Source organism: Pelodiscus sinensis, chromosome 7 (genome assembly GCF_052426305.1).
Source record: "Pelodiscus sinensis isolate ZL-2025 chromosome 7, ASM5242630v1, whole genome shotgun sequence".
Lineage (NCBI taxonomy): Eukaryota > Metazoa > Chordata > Testudines > Trionychidae > Pelodiscus > Pelodiscus sinensis.
The window spans coordinates 22,809,552-22,832,119 of record NC_143058.1 but is presented as its reverse complement, the minus strand read 5'-3'; the positions used below and the strand labels follow the sequence as shown (position 1 = coordinate 22,832,119).

At 38.3% G+C, this 22,568-nt stretch overlaps 1 protein-coding gene across 1 annotated transcript in view; it reads left to right on the top strand.

Moving 5' to 3' along the window:
- LRP1B (LDL receptor related protein 1B) overlaps positions 1-22,568 on the top strand; it is a 1,362,068-nt gene that overhangs the window by 597,487 nt on the left and 742,013 nt on the right. The window contains exons 4-5 of the mRNA XM_089779714.1: positions 9,445-9,564; positions 11,258-11,386. Of these exons, the coding sequence (XP_089635840.1) occupies positions 9,445-9,564; positions 11,258-11,386 (249 nt within the window). The remainder of the gene's footprint in view (positions 1-9,444; positions 9,565-11,257; positions 11,387-22,568) is intronic.

Below are 22,568 nucleotides of genomic sequence, written 5' to 3'. Positions count from 1 at the left end.
TTTTAAAAAGAGTTCTTCAGATGTGTTATGAGCCTTAGGGATGTGTCGTCATCTCTGGAATAATTAAGCAATTTCTAGGGAAGTATTAAATTCCTTCAGAAGCAGGGAAACTGTTCCAATTTTCCTTTGTTAGGTGGTAGAAATTTAATAAAAGTGTTCCTGTTAGTACCTCATTGGACTTGCCTCATTTTGAAGAGTAAAATTCTCAGCTCAAGATCTATAGGCTTTGCAGAAGGCAATCCTATATGGGTAAAGGAATGAAATCTCTCCTTCCTCCCAGATGGCTGAATTTACATAGACTGAAGTGTAATGCATAGGGCATTTATACAGCTAGTGTGCTGACTGTAGTAACTGCCGTGGACATGCACAAACATGGTTAGTTTGTGGCCAGTGGATATTTGCAGTTTAATGAAGCACTGACTACATGATGTTCTTCTTCCACTTTCACAAAATCCTGTATCATCTCGTGGAGTGGGCCATGACTGAGCTCAAATTCTGTACCATGTAATCCCATTCAGTGGATTTCTTCTGGAGCTGTGGAGCTCCCCTGTACAAGTCTAAATAGCTTAGCCCCTTCCTTTCCAAGAATTTACATGATTTTGACAATTTTGGGACTTTGCTTGTGGTAGAGGTGAAAGGACATTAGGAAAAAAAATTGAAATGTCAGGATGGCTAAGCACTAGAATAAATTGCCTAGGGAAGCTGTGGAATCTCCATAATTGGAGACATTTAAGAGCAGGTTAGACAAACACCTGAAAGGTGCTTGGTTCTGCTGTGAGTGCAAAGGACTGAACTTGATGACCTCCTGAAGTCCCTTCCTGTTCCAGTATTTTGTGATTCTGTCCTAACTGAGCTCTGTTAGGCCATGTCTACACTACAGATAAGATTAAAGCAACCACAGTTGATCTTCCAGGGTTTGAATTAGCAGGGCTAGTGAAGACACACTAATTTGAACTGAGAGGGCACTTCCATTGATGCTGGTAAGAGTAAGGGAAATCAAAGGGAGAGTGTGTTCCCTTTGATTTCCTACAGTGTGGACAGCGCCAAAATTTGAGTTAAGATACTTTGATTTTAGCTACACAATTAATATAACTGAAGTTGTGTATCTTAATTTGAATTTATCCCCTACTGTGGACAAGGGGTAAGGGATTGATACTTCTATGCCTTCTACCCTATTTTATTCATTTATACTGGGGTAAAGTGTGTGTAAAATGTTACTAAATCACAATGGAAGTTGAAAATCACTAGAGAGTCAAGTTCTTGGCCACTAGCTATTTAATTTCCCTTTATAGAATATCTAAAATATTGCCTCCTATCTGTTAACCAACTGAATTATTTCCATCCCTAATCTATCCCTTGCCACCTTGGTCATAGTAAATTAAATATAAGTATATAAGACAAACCAAATATTGCCCATCCTAAATGATAATTATTGTTATTTTAGTGAGTTATCTCTCAATTAGGAAAGACAGACTTTAAAGTGCTGAACTAGTGTCTCATTAATTAGCTAAAATACAGCTTGGCTAAATTAAAGACTTTCAGAATCACTTAGAATAAAAAAGATACTAATCAAGAAGAAGGGATAACAAGAGTGAGGGTAGATAGATGTTATGATGTACACAGCAAACTTTTCCGCTTGTGGATTCCTTCCACACCCAGACAAAATAAAGCAGCTGACCTTTGCCAGTTTCAACAGAAGAACTGGCAGGAGAACATATGTTCTCTGGTATGGAAGTACCTGTTGCACAGCAATTAAGAGTCCTGCAGTCACTGCAGCTGTGCACAGAGGCCAAAAGTTGTTCTAGTTATTTTGGGGAAGGAAAATTTGTATGTGACTACAAAAATATATATACTGCCTCTTAGACCCATTTGGTTAGGTAACCACTGATGTTAATTGAGAAGTTTTCTGGTGGTAAGCTGACTACTTAGTTCCTTGTAACTGACTTGGATGGAAACAAGGTATAAACAGAAGGACTGATGGCATGATACTATACAAAGTCCTCAGTTCTAGATACATTTATCCTGTTCTCAACCCTCTTGCTCCTTCTGAGCTCTCCTTCTTCCACACCAGATTCAATCCTAGTTACAATAGAACAGATGTATAATTACAATGGGACAGATTTGCTTTTCCATCCTGCCCGTCTATTTCACTCTTGTGGCATATAAGGGATGGAACAGTGCCAGGAAGAATTCCTCCTGCATTGGCACAGCCTAGGACATGTGTGAGCAGCTTTCTGCAGAGAGTGGGGTGGGATAGTAGGAGTTTCTGTGCACACAACACTTCTGGATGCTCTGAGCTTCTCGAGGCTGTGGAGTGGCTCTTGGAAGGCTTTGGAAAATTAGAGTCATTTCTGTGTCTGGAGTAGTCCTGAATTCCTACAGTGCCAAAGTGGCTTAAAGGGAAATTTGAAGTGATTGTTACCTAGAACTGGATGCTCTGTTTTACACTCAACCAATTTAACTTTCACTTCCTTGTAGTGTCACCTGAATAGCAGTCAGGAGGGTCAATCATGTTTATTCTGTTCATTTTATTTGTATTCTTGCATTTATTTAGATAGAAAAACCTCACCCCTCCAGGATTCTAAGTACCATAGATATGGAATGGAAACCCAGCAAATAGAAATTATTAAGCAAGTTCTATTAAAGCAGCAACATTTTTCTTTACTCTTTATCCCCACCACATTTCATACTATTCACTATTAAGCAGACACAATGTGGATCAAAACTGTCTTTGCATAACTGTACCTGAAATCCAAATCCCAGCCTCACAATCTCAGCTCTCTACCAATGTCCATTCAGACATATGGACCTTTGTAGCCTATCTGGAATGGCTGCAGGGGTGGGTTACCTTTGCATAAAGGGGAATAGAAAACAGCATATAAAAGGGAAAAGATTTGCTAGAAAATGCTCTCCCTTCTCTTTTATATTAGGCAAACCAATTCGAGCAACCTTGCTGATTTCAAGTCTGGCAGTGCAGCACTGGGATAGATATGATTTCCTTGGAAGGGATTTACAGATCACAATACACAGAAATTGGATCCATAACTTTCAGTAATTCAGTGAACAGTAAACAATGTTGAATAAATAGACGCTATTAATTGCAATGCACTTTGTTGGGCTGAATTTTAACTCACTGGGAAGCAATCCCATATCAATGCAATTGTATCTTAAGATACTATTTCACCTGAAGTTAAATAAATGTCAGCACCTCTTCAATTCCTGTAAAGACAATAGCAAAAGTCCATTTGATATCAGTGAAAGCATGATTGGACCCTGTGGCCAAAATCCTGTCACTAATACCAAGTCTGAGTCATCATCATCCATGGGAACTAAGGAGGATAATCACTATAGTAGCTCCCGCCAATTATTCATCATTGTTACTCCCTAGCCTGTAGATTGCATGTGCAAAGCATCCATGAAATAATGCCTCAGTGATATACAATTATGGCTTTTTTACATCATTCTCTTCTTCTTGGGTAGTATAACTGAATTAGTTCCGCTGTGTCTGAGATCTTACACAGGCATGTCGAAAGAGGTAGAATTTGCCCTTTAGAATGGAAGAGAAAATAAATTTTGGTAATTTAGGAGTAATGTATTGAAAATACCTGACCTACTTTCCTGTAAATTAAATGAGAAGTGAATTCACCGATTTACTTTGTCGAGTAATGATGGCCAAACAAAGAAGATTAATTACACTATAATCTCTTGTGGCTGGAAATCATCCATCAGTAACTGCAGAATTTATTGGTCTGTTGAGCTCAGTAACACAGACCACTAATTAGTTTCTGAAACTTAGATTAAAAAGCTCAGGCAAAGCAATGATTGGGTTACCAAAATTTGGATTATCCAACCTAAAAAATCTGTAGTATTTAAAACTGCTATGCAGTTGAAATTTCAAACAGGTTTAAGACCCTGCCAGAGTATATTGACACTGAATTCATCTAATAGAACTTCAGATCCCAGATAATCAATACTGCCATGATTGTCATTGGGCCCAAAGTAAGAGCCAAGAAGTCCTTAGTCCCCACCAGTAACTTAAACAAAATTAAACAGCCTCATGATCAGATGAGCATGGCTCATTTGAGAGGTGATATGGTCACTTATCATAAACTAAATGGAGCTTGTAATAAAATGATTCATGCTGACTGCTGAGCTTTTATGGAAACCACAGCCATGTTACTTGAGGGTGCTTCTGCCAGGAATGATGTCACCTCTTTGTATGAACACTTGCACATACTCACTGACAAGAAAATGATTCATTCAGTGTGGTTTATTTCAGTTCTGATCTTCTAATCAGTACATTAGTGGAGTGCAAGTTACAAACAAGAGTCCAACAAGGCTGTATCATCTCCCCAACCGTGTTCTGGGTTTTTATTGCTATAATTTTCAACCTAATTTCTGGGAAGTCCCCAGCTGGCATTGAAATAATCTACAGAAGGGATGGAAAGCTGTTTAGGCATAGCAGGCTGAAAGCTAAGAGAAATATTTCCATCACATCTATCATGGAACTTTGTTATGCTGATAACAATGCAGTTTTTGCCCACTCTGAGAAACATCTTCAAGCTATTCTGAACATATTTGCTGATGCTTATGCATGTCTTGGTCTCACCCTCAACACCAAGAAGACCAAAATGCTCCATAAGCCCTCTCCAAATGAGGTACCATTTGCCCCATTATTAAAATCAATGGAGAGGCACTGGAGAATGTCAATCATTTTCTCTACCTTGGAAGTTATCTTTCATCCCAGGCAGATATTGATGTAGAAATCCAGCATTGTCTGAGCTGTGCCAGGGCAGCCTTTGCTCATTTGTGGCACAGGGTTTTTGAAGATCATGACATTCAAATAGACACCAAACATCTTGTCTATCAAGCCATCATTCTTCCAATGCTATTGTATGGGTTTAAAACCTGGACAACCTACAGATATCACTTGAAAGTCCTTGTGAGGTATCACCAATGGTGCTTCCACAAGATCTTGAAGATCAAGTGGGAAGACAAGTGCACTAATATCAGTGTTCTGGAAGAGGCAGAGACCACCAGTATTGAGACCATGATCATCCATTGCCTCCCAAAACAAGTCCCGTTTTCTCAGCTGAAAGGCGAATACTATAATGTGGGAGGACAATGGCAACGTTATAAGGACTTGCTAAAGGATAACTTAAAGAAGTGCAACATTGACACTGATACTTGGGAGACACTCACATAAGATCACTCAAAATGGCTCTCTTCATTTTGAACTTGCCCACCAAAAAGCTGAGGAGAAGAAGAGGTGCAGGAGGAAGGGGAGATTGGCTTCTAGTCGTGGTCAACGGCCTCCTGCTGTACCAAGAAATGTCTGTCCTCACTGTAAAATAACTTGTGGTTCAAAGATTGTCATTATCAGCCACCTGAGAGTCTACAACTCCCATGGAATATGATCATACTTAGCAACAAGTGATCTCCCATCATCATTATCATCATGTAACTGGAGTGAACATTTCAGTCATCCTGTAGATGCACCCTAAATTTCTTTGGCCCCTGAAATAAAAATGATCAAATGTATTTTCTTTTGAAAAAATCCAAAGAGTTGTAAAGAAACTGAAGGGAAAATAGGGGGTACTACTTAAAAAACCTACTGCATGATAGATCTTCAAGTTGACTTTTTGTAAATAGGAAAGGAATTGCCTTCTTCTGCATTAGGTTGGATGTTTACTCAGGATGTGTTGCAGGTCCAGAAGTCTCTAATACTGTCATGAAATATAGGCTTGACCAGACACTAAGTAAATGAATTTTAGGCATATACCTCAATGACAAGAACCTCACAGACATTGATTTTGCTGACAACAGAATATTACTTGTTGAATCAGTGGGCATGCTGGTTGTGACACTTGAAACCCTGAAAAGCTCAGCAGCAAAAATTGGCCTGAAAATTAATTGTGATAAAAGCAAAAATAATCTAGTCAGTGATTTTGAACATGCTATTGAGTTGTAGCTGTAGGGTGACAACCCATTCAAAATTGTTGGTGATTTCACCTACCTCTGATTTGTTGTCAATATCACAGACAGGATTGTGAAAGAACCTGAAGACTACACTGCAAAAGCATCATTAGGCTCAAGAAGAATGTCTTTAATAAAAGAGCTTGATAAGTAGAAAGATGAGCCAGAAGCTAAGTAATATAATGCTTTGATGGTCAGTATTCTGACATGGGATTGAAACGTGGCTCCTCACCATCAAGACTGAAAGGAACTGGATCCCATTCAGATGAAACATCATCAAATAATCAAAAATATTAAATATTACAAATTCAAGTTCATTGATGAGATCCCTTTTCTAGTTAACCAGATCCCACTTTTTCAAATGGTTGCCCAACGTTTTTCAAGTGCTCACCAACTTCCTTGTAAGAATCATATTTGATTTTCACCCAAAGACAGCAGAACTGAAGAGACCCTCCAGAAGATCTAAACCATGATGGCTGGATGGCATCAACAGACACATTTACCTCAGAGATATCCTACCCCATTGGCACAGAGTGGAACATCATGTAGGCACAAAAATGTTTGAGGGCTTCTGTGTTCTCCCAGAGACAGCATGAGAACTAATCAGCCAACAAACTTGTACATTACAATTTTCCAAAATGAATATTGGTAGTTAGTCTGACTCTAATGCAGGCATTCATCCCACGAGGAAAGGGAAAAATAAAAGAAAATGGGTCATTTGAAGAAAGCTTGGCCTCTTTATAATTTGATGCTATCATTTCTACTTTTAAACATTGCTAACTAAAATAAGGAAAAGTAAAATCCTATAAAGGTGTTTATTTAAATTAAGGTGTCATGAACCACAGAGCAAGGAAAGTTGGAGTTCAGGCTGAAACTCCTTTCTTAACACTCCAGCTGAATTCTGCTTTGAAACATACTCCGAATGGGCCCATAGTTTCAGTGACTTTGTACAAGTTATAAAACAGGGAAGATTTGATCCTTTTTTGACTTTTTCACTTCTATTGATTTCACTGGATTTTGGATTGTCTCATTTTACCCGAGAGCGCTGCTTTTTGTTTTAGACTAAAATTTGTACAATAATGAAAAACGTTTCCTTTTTTGTTATCTGGTCTGGCTTCACTGATAGGAAAGTTTGTTTGGTTTTGGTTTTCCTTCCCCTCATGGTTCTTATGGCACTTGTCTCAGAATCAGAAAATTCAACCTAAGTTTGTGGTAACCATCACAGGCAATCAGTCTTGAGACAATTTCTTTTAAGGAAACTAATTGTAATGATTTTGCATATGGTCAGATAACACTCAGACAGAAACAAGCTTTCAGGATTGATTTGAAGAAGAGAAAAGAGGCATTGCGTAGTAGTAGCCTGTTTCAAGTGCGGAGGATAACATGAAGAAGAGAGGAGAACGAGCTAAGCTGCTTTGTCGACAAAATCCTGTAGTCTAGACACAACCCTAGATGCAATAACACCTTCTGTCGACAGAACTCTGTCAACAAAAGATGTTATGCCTCGTAAAATGAGGTTTACCAGCGTCGACAAAACTGCTGAGTTCTGTCGACGTTATGTCGACAGAACTCAGCGGTAGTGTAGACGCAGGTATAGTTTTGTCGACAAAAGTCCACTTTTGTTGACAAAACCCTGTAGTTTAGACACACCCTTTGTTTCATTTGGAATGTAAATAAGTATACATATATCTATCTTGCCTTTAGTTCCCTATCTCAGGCTGTATCCAGACTCAGGGTTTTTTTCGAAAAAAGTAGCCTTTTTTCAAAAAAACTTCACCTGCGTCTAGACTGCAGCCGCGTTCTTTCGAATTAAATCGAAAGAATGTGTCTTTTCTTCCGACGGCGGTAAACCTCATTTCATGAGGAAGAACACCTTTTTTCAAAAGTGCTCTTTCAAAAAAAGGCGTTCTTGAATGCCAACAGGGCTTTTTAGAAAGAGAGCATCCAGACTCACTCACTGCTTTCTTTCGAAAAAGCAGCTTGCTTTTTCGAAAGTACTGCTTGCAGTCTAGACGCTCATTTCTAAAGAGGCTTTTTTGAGAGATACTTTTGAAAAAGCCTCTTTCGAAAGAGGCTTGCAGTCTAGACATAGCCTCAGACAGTAGTTCCATTTCAAGTTATCTTTAATGAAGGTTTATTGTTTAAGGTTCAAATGTGAGCTGGTTATTGGAAAGACATACTAAACTCAGGAGCAGACTAGCAACAGGGATCCAACAAAAGAAACTATAGCCAAAAAAAATTAATCCTCATTTTACAAAAAATAAAAATGGGGAACACACACACACCACATTTGAAAAGTACACAGAATGTGAGAAGGGACATTTTTTTCAGCAGCAAGCCATTCCATTAATTTTACATGATTTAAAAGTTGTAGGGAAGAGCCTCTAATTGAAAAAAGTGTTTGTCTTCAAAATAATAAAACTTTTCGTGCTAATAATTGCATTACTATGAGTCATAATGTCATGGATCAGTCACATTCAGTTCTCTCCCAAAGTACCACTCTCACACCCGGATGCAGGGCTTAGCAGCTACAAAATTAAAATAGAACACCCAAAGAGAAAATTCAGTCCTCAAATAAAACTGTTGACTCTTTTCTTCAACACAAATAGACCCCAACTAACAATGATTATATGGATTAAGGGCTACCTTCCAATAACAATTTATAAAGACCCCAAGTGTTAAAACCATAGCCAAATTTCTTTCTCATGGGTATATCCAATTACTTTAAGCTGGTTTCCAAAATGAATTTTCTCTGTGCATTGGAGCTTATTTTACAGTCCCCCTACAGCATCATATAGACTTGAATTGTGGAAAATATCTACAGATTTTGAAAGTATCAAATCATTTCAACTGCAGTCTTCCAATCCATTTCTTATTTTCCCCAGGAAGAGAGCAAATCTGTCAAAAGTCGATTAAACACCTTATGTTAAAAAGCAAAACTACTAGAAACTTCATTCAATTTTGGGATGAAGTTGGTTTGGGATTTTTTTTCTTTCTTTAGATCTGAGCCCCACAAGAAATAATACTTTTTCTACTATGGTGCTTCTGCTAAGTTTCAAGCCATTAGTATTATGGTTCTCATTTTGTCCTTATGGTATATATTTAATATTGCTCCAGCAGTAGATTTCTAGAGAAGAGTTCAGAAGTAATGAAATCTATTAAATGTTGTTTTGACTGCACACAACTAATGCACAAAAATTGAACGCCTGAACAGTGTTATAGAACTAGGTAATAATAAACTTTTAGTAGCTTTAGAGTTGCTCTCAATTTATTATAGTATAACAATTTTATTTTATTGTTGTGCTGAAAATTCAAAGCTTTTCACATATACTTAGTCTGATAAACTGGCAATAGCAGTATTTACTGCAAATAGTGCTGATTTTTCCTCCACAGACAAGTTGTGGTCTAGAAATAATGAGACCTAAGGTTTACCTTCTAATGAAATTTGGTTCTATTTTTTTTTCACAGAATTATTACCCAAATGCCAACGGATGAATTGCCAATACAAATGTGCTATTTCAAGAAATGGCACGGTCTGCTACTGTGAGGATGGATATGAAGTAGGTGATGATGGAAGAAACTGCAAAGGTAACTAGAAAATGTGGTTTCACTTTCTCTAACATTAAGGCCCAGCCTTACAAGAAACTCCATCAAGAACAAAGGTATCTTTGCAGACTTTCTTGCAGTATCTGAGCCTAAATTTGGTTGAGAATGGGTTAAATAGATGGTTAAACTATATTTACACAAACCTGGCATGTAAGGTATTGAGGTACAGTAGTAGAGTATGGGACAGTGCAAGGGTCCTAATGAGTTTCCCACATTTGCTGTTGAAGCGGTTTGGCTGGAATCGCATTTATATTTGACATGTCAGCTGTATCTTCTCAATGGAAATAGCAACTTTTTAAAAATCTATGGTAAATTGTGAAGCACAGCAAAATTTACAGCAAGACGTGACAGTCCTCTCTCTGGTGTTTACTTACGAGACAAATGTGTCCCAATGGGGGGAAACTGTTACTCCATCCGGGCCAACTACTGAATATGGGAGTCAGAATATAGAGGATGATGTCAAGGATAGGAATACTTGCCTGTCCTCCCCCCCCCCCCCACACCCCATCCCATCCCATATTTCTCACACTGTTGACTCCTAGTCAGCAATTGAAACAATCAGCTATGTGTATTAGGGAGTGAAGATGAAACAGTATTTCACAGGACCACTTGTGTAATCTCATAGCATTCTAAATTTTTTGTGGTCCCACCAGTCTTCCAGTCCAGAATGATGATAGTCTAGACAACTCTGTGTCTGCAGTGTGAGGAGAAAGAGTATTAAGACCTGTCTAAGGCTGCTCAGAGAGGTCTGGGATGAGTTGTCTCTTTTCCAAGCAGCTGAGACTCCATATCCTCGACATTCTCTGAAACATTGTTAGCCATTTTGGGGGTATGACACCTCACAGGCATGTAAACTGGGGTCAGAATTTCCTTTTTTAAAAAAACCTTCAATCATATATCTTAGCTTGGCACTTGCCTTTTGATGGGTTTTCTGCTGTGAAGTACAGATTGAAGTTAATATGCTTTTTCTATTCCAGCAAAAGATTAATTTATCTTCCAACGACTTTTTTTTCCTATTCAAAAGTACATAGGGTTTTTCCATCACTTTGATAATATACGTACTGGCTATCATTCCTCCTCCCCACTTTAACAGAATTATTCTGCATACGTGTAATCTCTTATGTGTGTCTTTGAATTTATATGTTTCTGTTTTGTAATACCTGAGAATTTGACCCTGTATTTTTTTTTTTATTTCTTGTCTTGAACATTTGAGTGATTTGCATTTTTATATCATTGTTAATTGTAAGTAGAAACTGATGATTCCGTGAAAGAGCTTAAACCATTTAAAATAGTTTCCTAATGTGAATGAGCTGGCGTGCATATTCAATCAATTTTCTTCTTTTGATATATTGCATCATTTGTTATCAATGTTAAATTTAAATGCCTGCACTCAGTACAGGTGGAAGTGGTCTCTGATGAGAGCAAAAACTCAAGAGGTTCCTTTCTTTAATTTAAATACTTGGATAGAAGCTAGCCTTCCAATGATAAATATTGGCCTTCTGTTTTTGTCACTGGCATAGTTTCATCATCAGACAGCTCAGATGAGATTGTGGCAGAAAACAATTGGAAAAAAATAAGAATTAATCAACAGAGTGCTTACCATTACTTTTATAGGAATTAATTATTTTTACTCTTAAGTGAGAACTCTTATATGTTATTTCAATGTATCTTTTAGATTTAAATGAATGCAACATGTATGGGACCTGTAGCCAAACCTGTATAAATACAGATGGATCATATACATGTAGTTGTGTGGAGGGTTATATACTTCAGCCTGACAACAAATCTTGCAAGGTCAAAAATGGTAAGTGTTTTTTTTAAACATTGTATGAATGATTTCTTAAAGTCCTATATGTCTGTCTGTCTGTCTGTCTTTCTGGTAAATAGGGTAGTTATTTATGTACATAATAGAGATGGATTTTAATTTAACACAGTTGTCCATTGTTAGAAATCTAGAAAAAAAACTTTTCAGTTGTCATGGATTATTACTGAACACTTTTAAAGGAAGATTCTGGTCAAGGTTGGCTATCAAGTTATAGTGGAGGAGGTGTAGGTTGGATATTAAGAAAAACTATTTTACTAGGAGGGTGGTGAAGTACTGGAATGGGTTTCCTAGGGAGGTGGTGGAATTTCCATCCCTAGAGGTTTTTAAATCTCACCTTTGACAAAGCCCTGGCTGGGTTGATTTAGTTGGGATTGGTCCTGCTTTGGGCAAGAGGCTGGACTCGATGACCTCCTGAGGTCGCTTCCAGCTCTGATTCTAAGATCAACTATAAACCTTACTGAAAGAGTAAATAAAATCATGCAAGATACATTATTCAGCCAAGAATAGTGACGCACATACAATTTTCACATGAACCCTAATTCCAGATAACCTGGGTGTCAGGGGAAATTATCATGAAGTAATTAGACCTTTAGGATATTAGACACATGAACCTCTGCCTTGCTCCATGCAACTTTCTAGAGAGTTGATTTCAGTATATTAATATTCATATTATGCCTTATTGGTTAATTAATGCATATTTTATAAGCAATAATAAATTAAGTATTTAAGGTAATTAGTGAATTCTGTTTAATGAAGACAAATTGAACAAAACATTTCCCTATTCAGCAACCTATTCTTATTTTCTCCTATAATCTGTTCAACATACATAAGAATGGCCATACTGAGTCAGACCAAAGGTCCATCCAGCCCAGTACCCTGTCTGCTGACAATGGCCAATGCCAGGTGCCCCAGAGGGAGTGAATCGAACAGGTAATGATCAAGTGATTTCTCTCCTGCCATCCATCTCCACCCTCTGACAAACAGAGGCTAGGGACACCATTCCTTACCCATACTGGCTAATAGCCATTTATGGACTTAACCTCCATGAATTTATCTAGTTCTCTTTTAAACCCTGCTATAGTCCTAGCCTTCAGAACCTCCTCTGGAGGCAAGGAGTTCCACACATTGACTATGCCCTGTATGAAGAACTTCCTTTTATTTGTTTTAAACCTGCTGCCCATTAGTTTCATTTGGTGGCTCCTAGTTCTTATATTATGGGAACAAGTAAATAATTTTTCCTTATTCACTTTCTCGACACCACTCATGATTTTATAGACCTCTATCATATCCCCCCTTAGTCTCCTCTTTTCCAAGCTGAAAAATCCCAGTCTCTTTAATCTCTCCTCATATGGGACCTGTTCCAAACCCCTAATCGTTTTAGTTGCCCTTCTCTGAACCTTTTCTAATGCCAGTATATCTTATTTGAGATGAGGAGACCACTTCTGTATGCAGTATTCAAGATGTGAGCATACCATGGATTTATATAAGGGCAATAAGATATTCTCCGTCTTATTCTCTATCACTTTTTTAATGATTCCTAACATCCTGTTTGCTTTTTTGACTGCTGCTGCACACTACATGGACATCTTCCACGATGACGCCAATATTTCTTTCCTGATTAGTTGTAGCTAAATTATCCCCCATCATATTATATGTATAGTTGGGATTTTTTTCCAATGTGGATTACTTTACATTTATCCACATTAAATTTCATTTGCCATTTTGTTGCTCAGTCACTTAGTTTGGTGAGATCTTTTTGAAGTTCTTCACAGTCTGTTTTGGTCTTAACTACCTTGAACAGTTTAGTATTGTTTGCAAACTTTGCCACTGCACTGTTTACCCCTTTCTCCAGATCATTTATGAGTATGTTGAATAAGATTGGTTTTAGGATTGACCCTTTGGGAACACCACTAGTTACCATTCTCCATTCTGAAAATTTACCATTTATTCCTACCCTTTGTTTCCTGTCTTTTAACTAGTTCTCAGTCCACGAAAGGATCTCTTATCCCATGACAACTTAATTTACGTAAGAGCCTTTGATGAGGGTCTTTGTCAAAGGCTTTCTGGAAATCTAAGTATACTATATCTACTGGCTTCCCCTTGTCCACATGTTTGTTGATCCCTTCAAAGAACTCTAATAGATTAGTAAGACATGATTTCCCTTTACAGAAATCATGTTGACTTTTGCCCAACAAATTATGTTCTACATGCTTCGCAATTTTATTCTTTACTATTGTTTCAACTAATTTGCTCGGTACTGAAGTTAAACTTACCGATCTGTAATTGCCGGGATTGCCTCTAGAGCCCTTTTTAAATATTGGCTTTACATTAGCTATCTTCCAGTCATTGGGTACAGAAGCTGATTGAAAGGATAGGTTACAAACCATAATTAATAGTTCCGCAATTTCACATTTGAGTTCTTTCAGAACTCTTGGGTGAATGACATCTGGTCCAGGTGACTTTTTAATGTTAAGTTTATCAATTAATTCCAAAACCTCCTCTAATGACACTTCAATCTGTGACAAGTCCTCAGATTTGTCACCTACAAAGGACGGGTCAGGTTTGGGAATCTCCCTAACATCCTCAGCCATGAAGACTGAAACAAAGAATTCATTTAGTTTCTCCTCAATGACTTTATCATTTTTAAGTACTCCTTTTGTATCTCAATCATCCAGAGGCTCCGCTGGTTGTTTAGCTGGCTTCCTGTTTCTGATGTACTTAAAAAACATTTTATTACCTTCTGAGTTTATGGCTAGCTGTTTTTCACACTCCTTTTTGGCTTTTCTTATTACATTTTTATACTTAATTTGCAGTGTTTATGCTCCTTTCTATTTGTCTCAAGAGGATTTGACTTCCACTTTTTAAAATATGTATTTTTATCTCTCACTGTTTCTTTTACATGGTGGTTAAGCCACGGTGTCTCTTTTTTAATTCTTCTATGTTTTTAAATTTGGGGTATACATTTAAGTTGGGCCTCTATTATGGTGTCTTTGAAAAGTTCCATGCCACTTGCAGGGATTTTACGTTAGTCACTGTACCTTTTAATTTCTGTTTAACTAACCTCATTTTTGCATAGTTCCTCTTTTTAAAATTAAATGCCACAGTGTTGGGCTGCTGAGGTGTTTTTCCCACCACAAGAATGTTAAATGTTATTATATTATGGTCACTACTTCCAAGCAGTCCTGTTATAATTACCTCTTGGACCAGATTCTTTGCACCACTTAGGACTAAATCAAGAATTGCCTCTCCCCTTGTGAGTTCCTGTACCAGCTGCCCCAAGAAGCAGTCATTTAAGGTATCAAGGAATTTTGTCTCCGCATCTTGTCCTGAGATGACATGTACCCAGTCAACCTGGGGATAGTTGAAATCCTCCACTATTATTGAGTTCTTTATTTTGATAGCCTCTCTAATCTCCCTTAGCATTTCATAGTCACTATTACTGTCCTGGTCAGTTGGTCAATAATAGATCCCTACTGTTATATTCTTCTTAGAGCAGGAAATTACTATCCACAGCAATTTTATGGAACATGTTGATTCATTTAAGTTTTTTACTTCATTTGATTCTAAATTTTCTTTCACATATAGTGCCACTCCTTCACCCACATGACCTGTTCTGTCCTTCCGATATATTTTCTACTCCGGAATGATTGTATCCCATTGATTGTCCTCGCTCCACCAAGTTTCTGTAATGCCTATTATATCAGTATCTTCCTTTAACGCGAGGCACTCTAGTTCACCCATATTATTTTTTAGATTTCTAGCATTTGTGTACAAGCACTTCAAAAACTTGTCACTGTTTAGTTATCTGCCCTTTTCTTATGTGTCAGATTCTTTTTCATGTGAATGTTTTTCGTCTGATCTGGCCCATACTTTGTCCTCTTCCATCCTCTTCTGACTAAAATCTAGAGAATCTCTATGAATAGACTGTCCTCTAAGAGACGTCTGTGTCCAATCCACAAGCTTCTCCACACCAATCGGCTTTCCTCCATCTCTTAGGTTAAAATCTGCTCTGCAACCTTTTTAATGTTAAGTGCCAGCAGTCTGGATCCACTATGATTTAGGTGGAGCCTATCCCTCCTGTATAGGCTCCCCCTATCCCAAAAGTTTCCCTAGTTCCTTATAAAGCTAACCCTTCCTCCCTACACCATCGTCTCATCCACACATTGAGACTCTGAAGCTCTGCTTGCCTACCTGGCCCTGCACATGGAACTGGAAGCATTTCTGAGAATGCCACCATAGAGGTCCTGCATTTCAGTCTCTTTCCTAGCAGCCTAAATTTTGCCTCCAGGACATCTCTGCTACTCTTCCCTATGTCATAGGTACATACATGTATCACAACCACCGGCTCCTCCCCAGCACTACACATAAGTCTATCTAGATGGCTCAAGAGATCTGCAACGTTCACACAAGGCAAGCAAGTCACCATACGCTTCTCCCGGTCATTGCAAACCCAGCTATATACATTTCTAATGATCGATCTCCCATTACTAACAACTGCCTATTCCTAGTGACTGGAGTTCCCTCCCCCGGAGAGATAACCTGAGTGCAAGAGGATACCCCAACATCTGGAAGGAGGGCTCTGACTATGGGAAGGTTTCTCTCTCCTCCCATTGACTGTTCTCCTTCCCTGAGCCTTTCATCCTCCTTAACAGCACAGGAGCTGTCTGACCAGAGGTGGGACAATTCTACAGTGTCCTGGAAAGCCTCATCTACATACTTCTCTGCCTCCCTCAGTTCCTCCAGTTCATTCACACTGGCCTCCAAAGTCCGTATGTGGTCTCTGAGAGCCAGGAGCTCCTTGTACCGAATGCACACACATGCTACCCACCCACAGGGCAGGTAATCATACCTGCTACACTGAGTGCAATAAGCAGGATAGCACCATGTCTGCTGCTGGGCTTGTGCCTGCATTCTCTCCTACAGCTACCTATGTTATTGATAGGGTTTCTAATTAATCAAAACTTCCTGATTTAAAACCCCACCCCCTGACTAAGCCTCAGCCAATTAACAGAGTCTTCTAGATTGAAAACCTTTAGAAGCTCAGAGCTTCCAACTGCCAGACACAGCACACGCACCTTCAAACAAACAAAACAAACAGTCAAACACAAGCTCAGCACACAGCAAGTAACCCACAAACACACACTACAGACAGCCACTTATCTCAAGGGTCCCGTATTTGCCCCTACCTGGAGAACTCCCTCTCAAAACTCCCTGTTTGCTGCTCCTGTTTGCAACAGAATGACCAAAGCCTATTATAAAGGTATATTTTTATGTTGATGTATGAAAATCCAGAGGAAACAAATGAGTATTTTTCTGTGTCAATTGGCAGACTTGTGGCAGGTGCTGTGTTTTTGAAGCTAAAACTAGAAAATATTATGGCAAAGGAACTGTATAATAGTGTTATTTGATTGCATTTGGGAGTTATAATTTAAAATATTGATGAACTAAAAAAGTGAGACTTGAAACTTAAGTTTTGTATTGATGCAAGCTGTATGGTATGGATTTTAACAAACAGGTAATATGATACAAGCAATTCTGTACGGAGAAAACTATTTTAATAATCTTCCCAACCCTCTCCATTAAACATATTATTTTAGTGGGACGTAACAGGAATTGCATCTGATACAGTAAAACATTTCAGAACTTCAAAAGCGGATTGCTCCAGGACTGAAAAACAGTTGAGTTTTTGACCAATAGCTCACAAGTATAAATACAGCATAGTATGTAATGATTGTCTGTGGCAGCCATCTGTCATTATTTTAGTGACTCATGTTAAATAAGGTGGTGGCTACAGATCATTTCCTCAGAGAAATGCTCCTCTGTCTGTCTGTCTGTCTCTCTCTCTCACACTCTCCCTCATTACAGTTTGCAGCAATATTTACTCTTACTGGCAGACTCAGCAAGGAGCCAGTATTCAATAAACATAGACATCTGTAGAAGATAGTTCAAGTCATGGCTAAGATAGTATGAGGAAATGCATGTTGCTGCTAACCTTGTTGAAGTTGTTCTTTGAATAAGCAGAATATGAGTTCCCAAATGCTTTCATTATGAGGGCTACATCTTAATAGACAGAAATTTTCACATGGACCCCATGCTTCACTGTTTGCAATTGCATTAACCCACCTACTATTGGACTGACTATTTAATGTGTCTATGACAATTGCTTCAAATGTTTACACTGGAAAGTAATATTACAGAGGTATTTTGGCTTCCTTTGTGCAGTTTAGCAGGTGGAAACAAGGCCAGCTGCAGTCAGTATTCATTTTAAATCATATTTATTACAGTAGTGCATAAGGATCAACTGAGATGTGGGTCCCATGGTGCTAAATACTAGACAAATACAGACTAGTAGAGTGTTCCGCCCCCCTCCTCCCAAAGATCTTACAGTTAAATAGACCAGACAGAAGCAGTGAAGAAAGGGGTATAATGCACAAACAGAATGAACATGTGATGGCAGCAAGCAGCATATTAGCACCACAATTTTTTGTGCCAGAGGTTATTTAGGATGGTCTAAACTGAAGATAAGAGTTGTAAGAAAAAAGATGAAGCCAAGATGGAGAGAACATGATGGGGAGAGGGGAGAAGGGGATTGGAGCAAACAATGAATCAGCATAGGGCAGAGAGTCCCCTCAAAAATATAAACGTTTCTGTTGATGTCAAGAAGTTCCTCCTTTGGCTGATTCTGTTCCTATGGGCTGGAGCTTCTGTCTGTAATTTTTCTCCAAGGCTACATGGTGGGTAGAGGAGAGAGGATGAGGGGAAAAGGAGACTCTACCTGTATCTTAATGCCTCTAAAGGGAGTAGCTATATACATAGATAGTTTTATATGGGCTGCTAAGTGCTCTGGTGACCCATAGCCAAATTCAGTCTCCTGTGCCCAAATCTGTCACCTTTCAGAAATCTTGAGTTGAAACTGAAATATGACAAAAGGTAGAGGACTGGAATCTGATCCATATATCTCTGTTTTATAACTCCATTTTATTAATGCAATAACCCCTAATTTGGTGTAAATGAGTGCAGAATTTGACTTATAATCTTTTTGGCAGGAATTTATTAAGGGATGAATCTGCTCCAGCCTCTGCAGTCATGCTGTTCTGCTGGCCAAAAGATCTGGGGAGAGAAATAGAATTCCAAGAATGTGCTCTGATATCTGTACCCATTACGAAGCCTTAAGCTCAGTTTTATACAGATTAGTTTGCAGAGCTGAAAGGGGCAGGTGGAATTGACAGTGGATCAGTCAAAAGAGTGAAGCCAAAGAAACCACTGTTTCATGTATCCACCCATCTCCCTCCACTATCAAAGAGTACAGTGGGGCCAAACTGTAGTAGTGGTGACACAGTGTCCAGAAGTAGAGAATTCCATCATTGCTATATAATATTGACGACTCTTGGACTGTGTGCTGCTATGCGGTATTAAGGCTAAGTGTTTATCATCTTGATTAACTATATCACACTGTTACTTCAAGGGATATAAATAAGAGGCCAAATTGCTCAGTCTGGAGTATATCACTTTTCCTATGTAGCGCCTTATTTGTGAGGATATTCAAATAGCTGTCATAATAGCTATTGGCTCACCTTGTTTTTCCAGTCCTTTTAACAACAGCTTCCATTTATGAATAAAAAACTAGTTAATGATTTATTCAGGTACAAAAAAAGAGATGAGATGTGGTTTTTCAGAACATGAGTTCTAAGTCTTTTTTTTTTCTTTGCCAAGTTTTCAGGCTATGTTGAGCAATCTGAATTTGATTAAAAGATTATTTTGTAAATGAAGTTTGAAAGTTTAAGCTCTGGAAGAAAGGTGATTTCTCTTGCCAAAGCTCACACAAGATTTTATACCTCAGGCATCCTTGATCTAGAAAGAAATGGCTTGTAATGAGAGGAAGATATTTCTTCTTTGATCAAAAGCAGACTGCCTTGCTCAGTCTTTACTGCAAGCATGTGTTTCTATTATTTTAGAAAAAAATTCAGCACTCCTAAATGGACTTGATAGCATTGAGCTTTGATGAAAGTTCAGAGAATTAAAATTCTAAGGACTTAACGTATACATCACTCCTGCTTAGGGTTATTATAGGTAACTGAAATAATTTTTAAAATATATTCTGTCCTCTTTTGTGCCATGCTACCTATAGTATCTTTTCGACTCTCATTCTGACAATCGTGACAACATTTGTTGATAAGGACCAAGTGCTTATATTTTACCACTACAAAGCGTGCACTATTGAAGTACAGTACCCCTTAATAAGTGTTCTTCCAGCAAAACAGTACAAAGTTGCTTTCCACTCTGTTTTCTCCTCTTTCTCAGTGGAAATCACTGCAAAGTAATACATTTCCTGGCATATCGAAAGATTTTCTTCTACAGTAAAGTTGCTAGTGATGGTGATGAGGTCATGGGGAGGGCAGAGGAAGCAATGCAGAAGTGATGATATTTGATGTGTTGTGACTCAGCTTACTCTTCTGTAATTCAAGCAAAGATCAGGCAGGAAAAGAATACAAGTGTTTTATCTTCATCAGTACTTCACAACCAATCTAGAGGAAAATTCACTTTTATTTGGCAAACTGTGAAATAATTATAGACACTTTTGTGGGTTAGAAATGTGCCATTTTCTTCTCTTCTAAAAATAAAAGAGTAACAAATGTGACTATGTAATTTTTGTTATCTGGGTAAACTACATAACCTAATGCTAATTGTACCTTTATTCATCAACTTTTAGTAGTAGTAGTAGTAGTTGTAGTTTCAGTTTCATTGAGGTGGAAACTTATTACATTTATTATAATTTAATTGAAATCTACACAAAGTGTTGTTCAACTTTTTCTGTGTTTTAACTATCTGTTAGAGTATCTTAATATGTTACCCAAGAACCTTATTAATCTTTTTATGTATACATGGCTAATAAAAGACTGAGGTAATTTAATTCAGCATTTATATATGTTTAAAAATATTGACTCTTGAATCTCTTGGTATCTATGTATAGTTGGAAATAATGGGTAACTATCCCACTGTGAAAAGCATGATCCAGTGAAAGATTACTGTATAAGTAGAACATTCTTAACATTGTTATGAAATACTCAAATGATATTCTCTGGAGGCCAGAGTTGACTTGATTATAATTAAAGTACTTGACAACAAGTGTAGAATCAACATGTCTTTTCAGATTTCCTTTCTATGTTAGAGAATATATGGATAAAGATAATCTGTCTATAGGTATTTTGAACCATCCTATAGAGGTTAATGGAGTACTACATCCCTGATATATTATTTAATTAGATGGTTCTAAGTACATACAGAAAGGATGTTGTTCTCTATCATAGTCTTCCACACGTAAGGCAACATGTTCTATTCAGAACTGCAGACCGCTCCAAGACCTCAGCTGCTGTTCAGATAATTTGTACCTTTAGTAGAGTGGAAACTGATCAGTATTGTTAATCTTCACTGTTATTTTTCAGAAACTGTGTGCAGGAATGAAACTGACAACCATCAGGTCATTTTTTACTCTGTTACTGCTTGGAAAAGCCATGTGCAAGAGCAGAAATAAGCAGTAGAATGGTTCAAAGAGTTGGGGAAGCCAAGGAATGGAGGTAGAATGGCAGACATACCATCTGCTTGTAGCATGCAGAAAGCTGAGGGAGAGAGAAGGCAGCAGAAGGAAACATTCAGCTATTATAGCAATCAGGTGGCTTGTGTGTGTATGCGGGCCGTTGGACGGAGTATATGAGTGTGCACCGTTGATTTAATGGATGAGAAATTTGACTGGATCCACAAAGGGCAGCGAGCTTTAGGCTAACGATGGAGTGTATACAGAGATAGGCCCCACCTCTATCTGAACTCTCAGTTCCCCATTGGCCAGCCAGAGATGATTGGATCTTGCTTCCCACTGTCAGTTTTTAAAAACTTGTCTGTAAGCTAAGAGGAATACATCCTCTTCAGAGCTGAATACGTTATCCCTCTTTAATGTATAACAATATTAAATACGTAGTTATATAATATAGGAATTTTGTTTTTAGGTTGCTACAGCTCTGATTTATTTCCTGTTCAGAGGGTCAGGAAGGATTTTCCCCATTGGTGCCAAATTTGGCCTTCATATCACACTTAAGACACAATTAACTTATATAGCTATAGGATTTAGCAATTTAATGCTAGGATTTGTAGAGAAGTTGGTTTGTTGCAACTACCAGCAGGTGATCAGGGCACATAAAAGGCAAAAGAGTCAGCAATCCGAAATAAGAGACACAGGATTTTGCTGATGGGACTCCATTTCAATAGGAAAGGTGAAATGATTCAGCAGTAGAAACTCTACTCCTATGGCCTCAGCTATGGGCTATCTGGTAGAAGCCCTGTAAACCCAGCACTAGAGCCACCTGATACATATTAATGAAGTTGCAGCCTGCCACTAAAAATCCATCCCAGGCCTTGTCCTTATTCACTTGTGCTTCCAGATCATTCTTCCTGAAGCTCTGTAGCACCGAATTATGGGAAAAGGGAAGGAAAAGGGCTCCCACTACCCAATAATTGATACAAAAAAATGGAACTCCATAATTCTTTCAATGACTGCTTAAAAAACCCAACGTAATTAGCAGCAGTATGTGACAGTTGACTGTTACAAAGTGCTTCTTTTCCTAACAGAGGTTTCAGTAATGGGGGTTTATTAATCATTCTTCCGTGAAGAATTTGTCAATAGAAAGTGCCACCTTCCTGGGCCCTATGCTCTGCCTTAACAGCATTCCAAATTGCCTGTAGTCATCCAAAGTAATCATTGGGGTGAACTAGGATCCTGATGACTGACAGTACACAATCTTCCATAGGGATAAAGTTTTGCTGAGATTATGTCTAAATGTGCCCCCAAAATAATCTTAGCTTTTCTTCTGAGTTGGACAATTCACTTACCTGACTTCCTTCGAAAGCCACAGATCACCAGCAAAGACAGTAAGCTTCACTGTTTGGATGTCTGGTGAGTGTTGGCATTCTACCTTTGGCAATCATCGAGGCTGTGGAATGGATGAGAGGGGAAGCAATCTCTTCCCAGGTACTTTTCAAGTGGATTTCAGAGTGTGTTCTATTGGGTTATAAGTTAGGAAGAACCCCTTCTCCACAGGGTGAGACTAGAGCCTGGGCTTCATCAGTTGCTTCACCTTGAGACATCTCTCTCACTGCAATATGGGAGGCA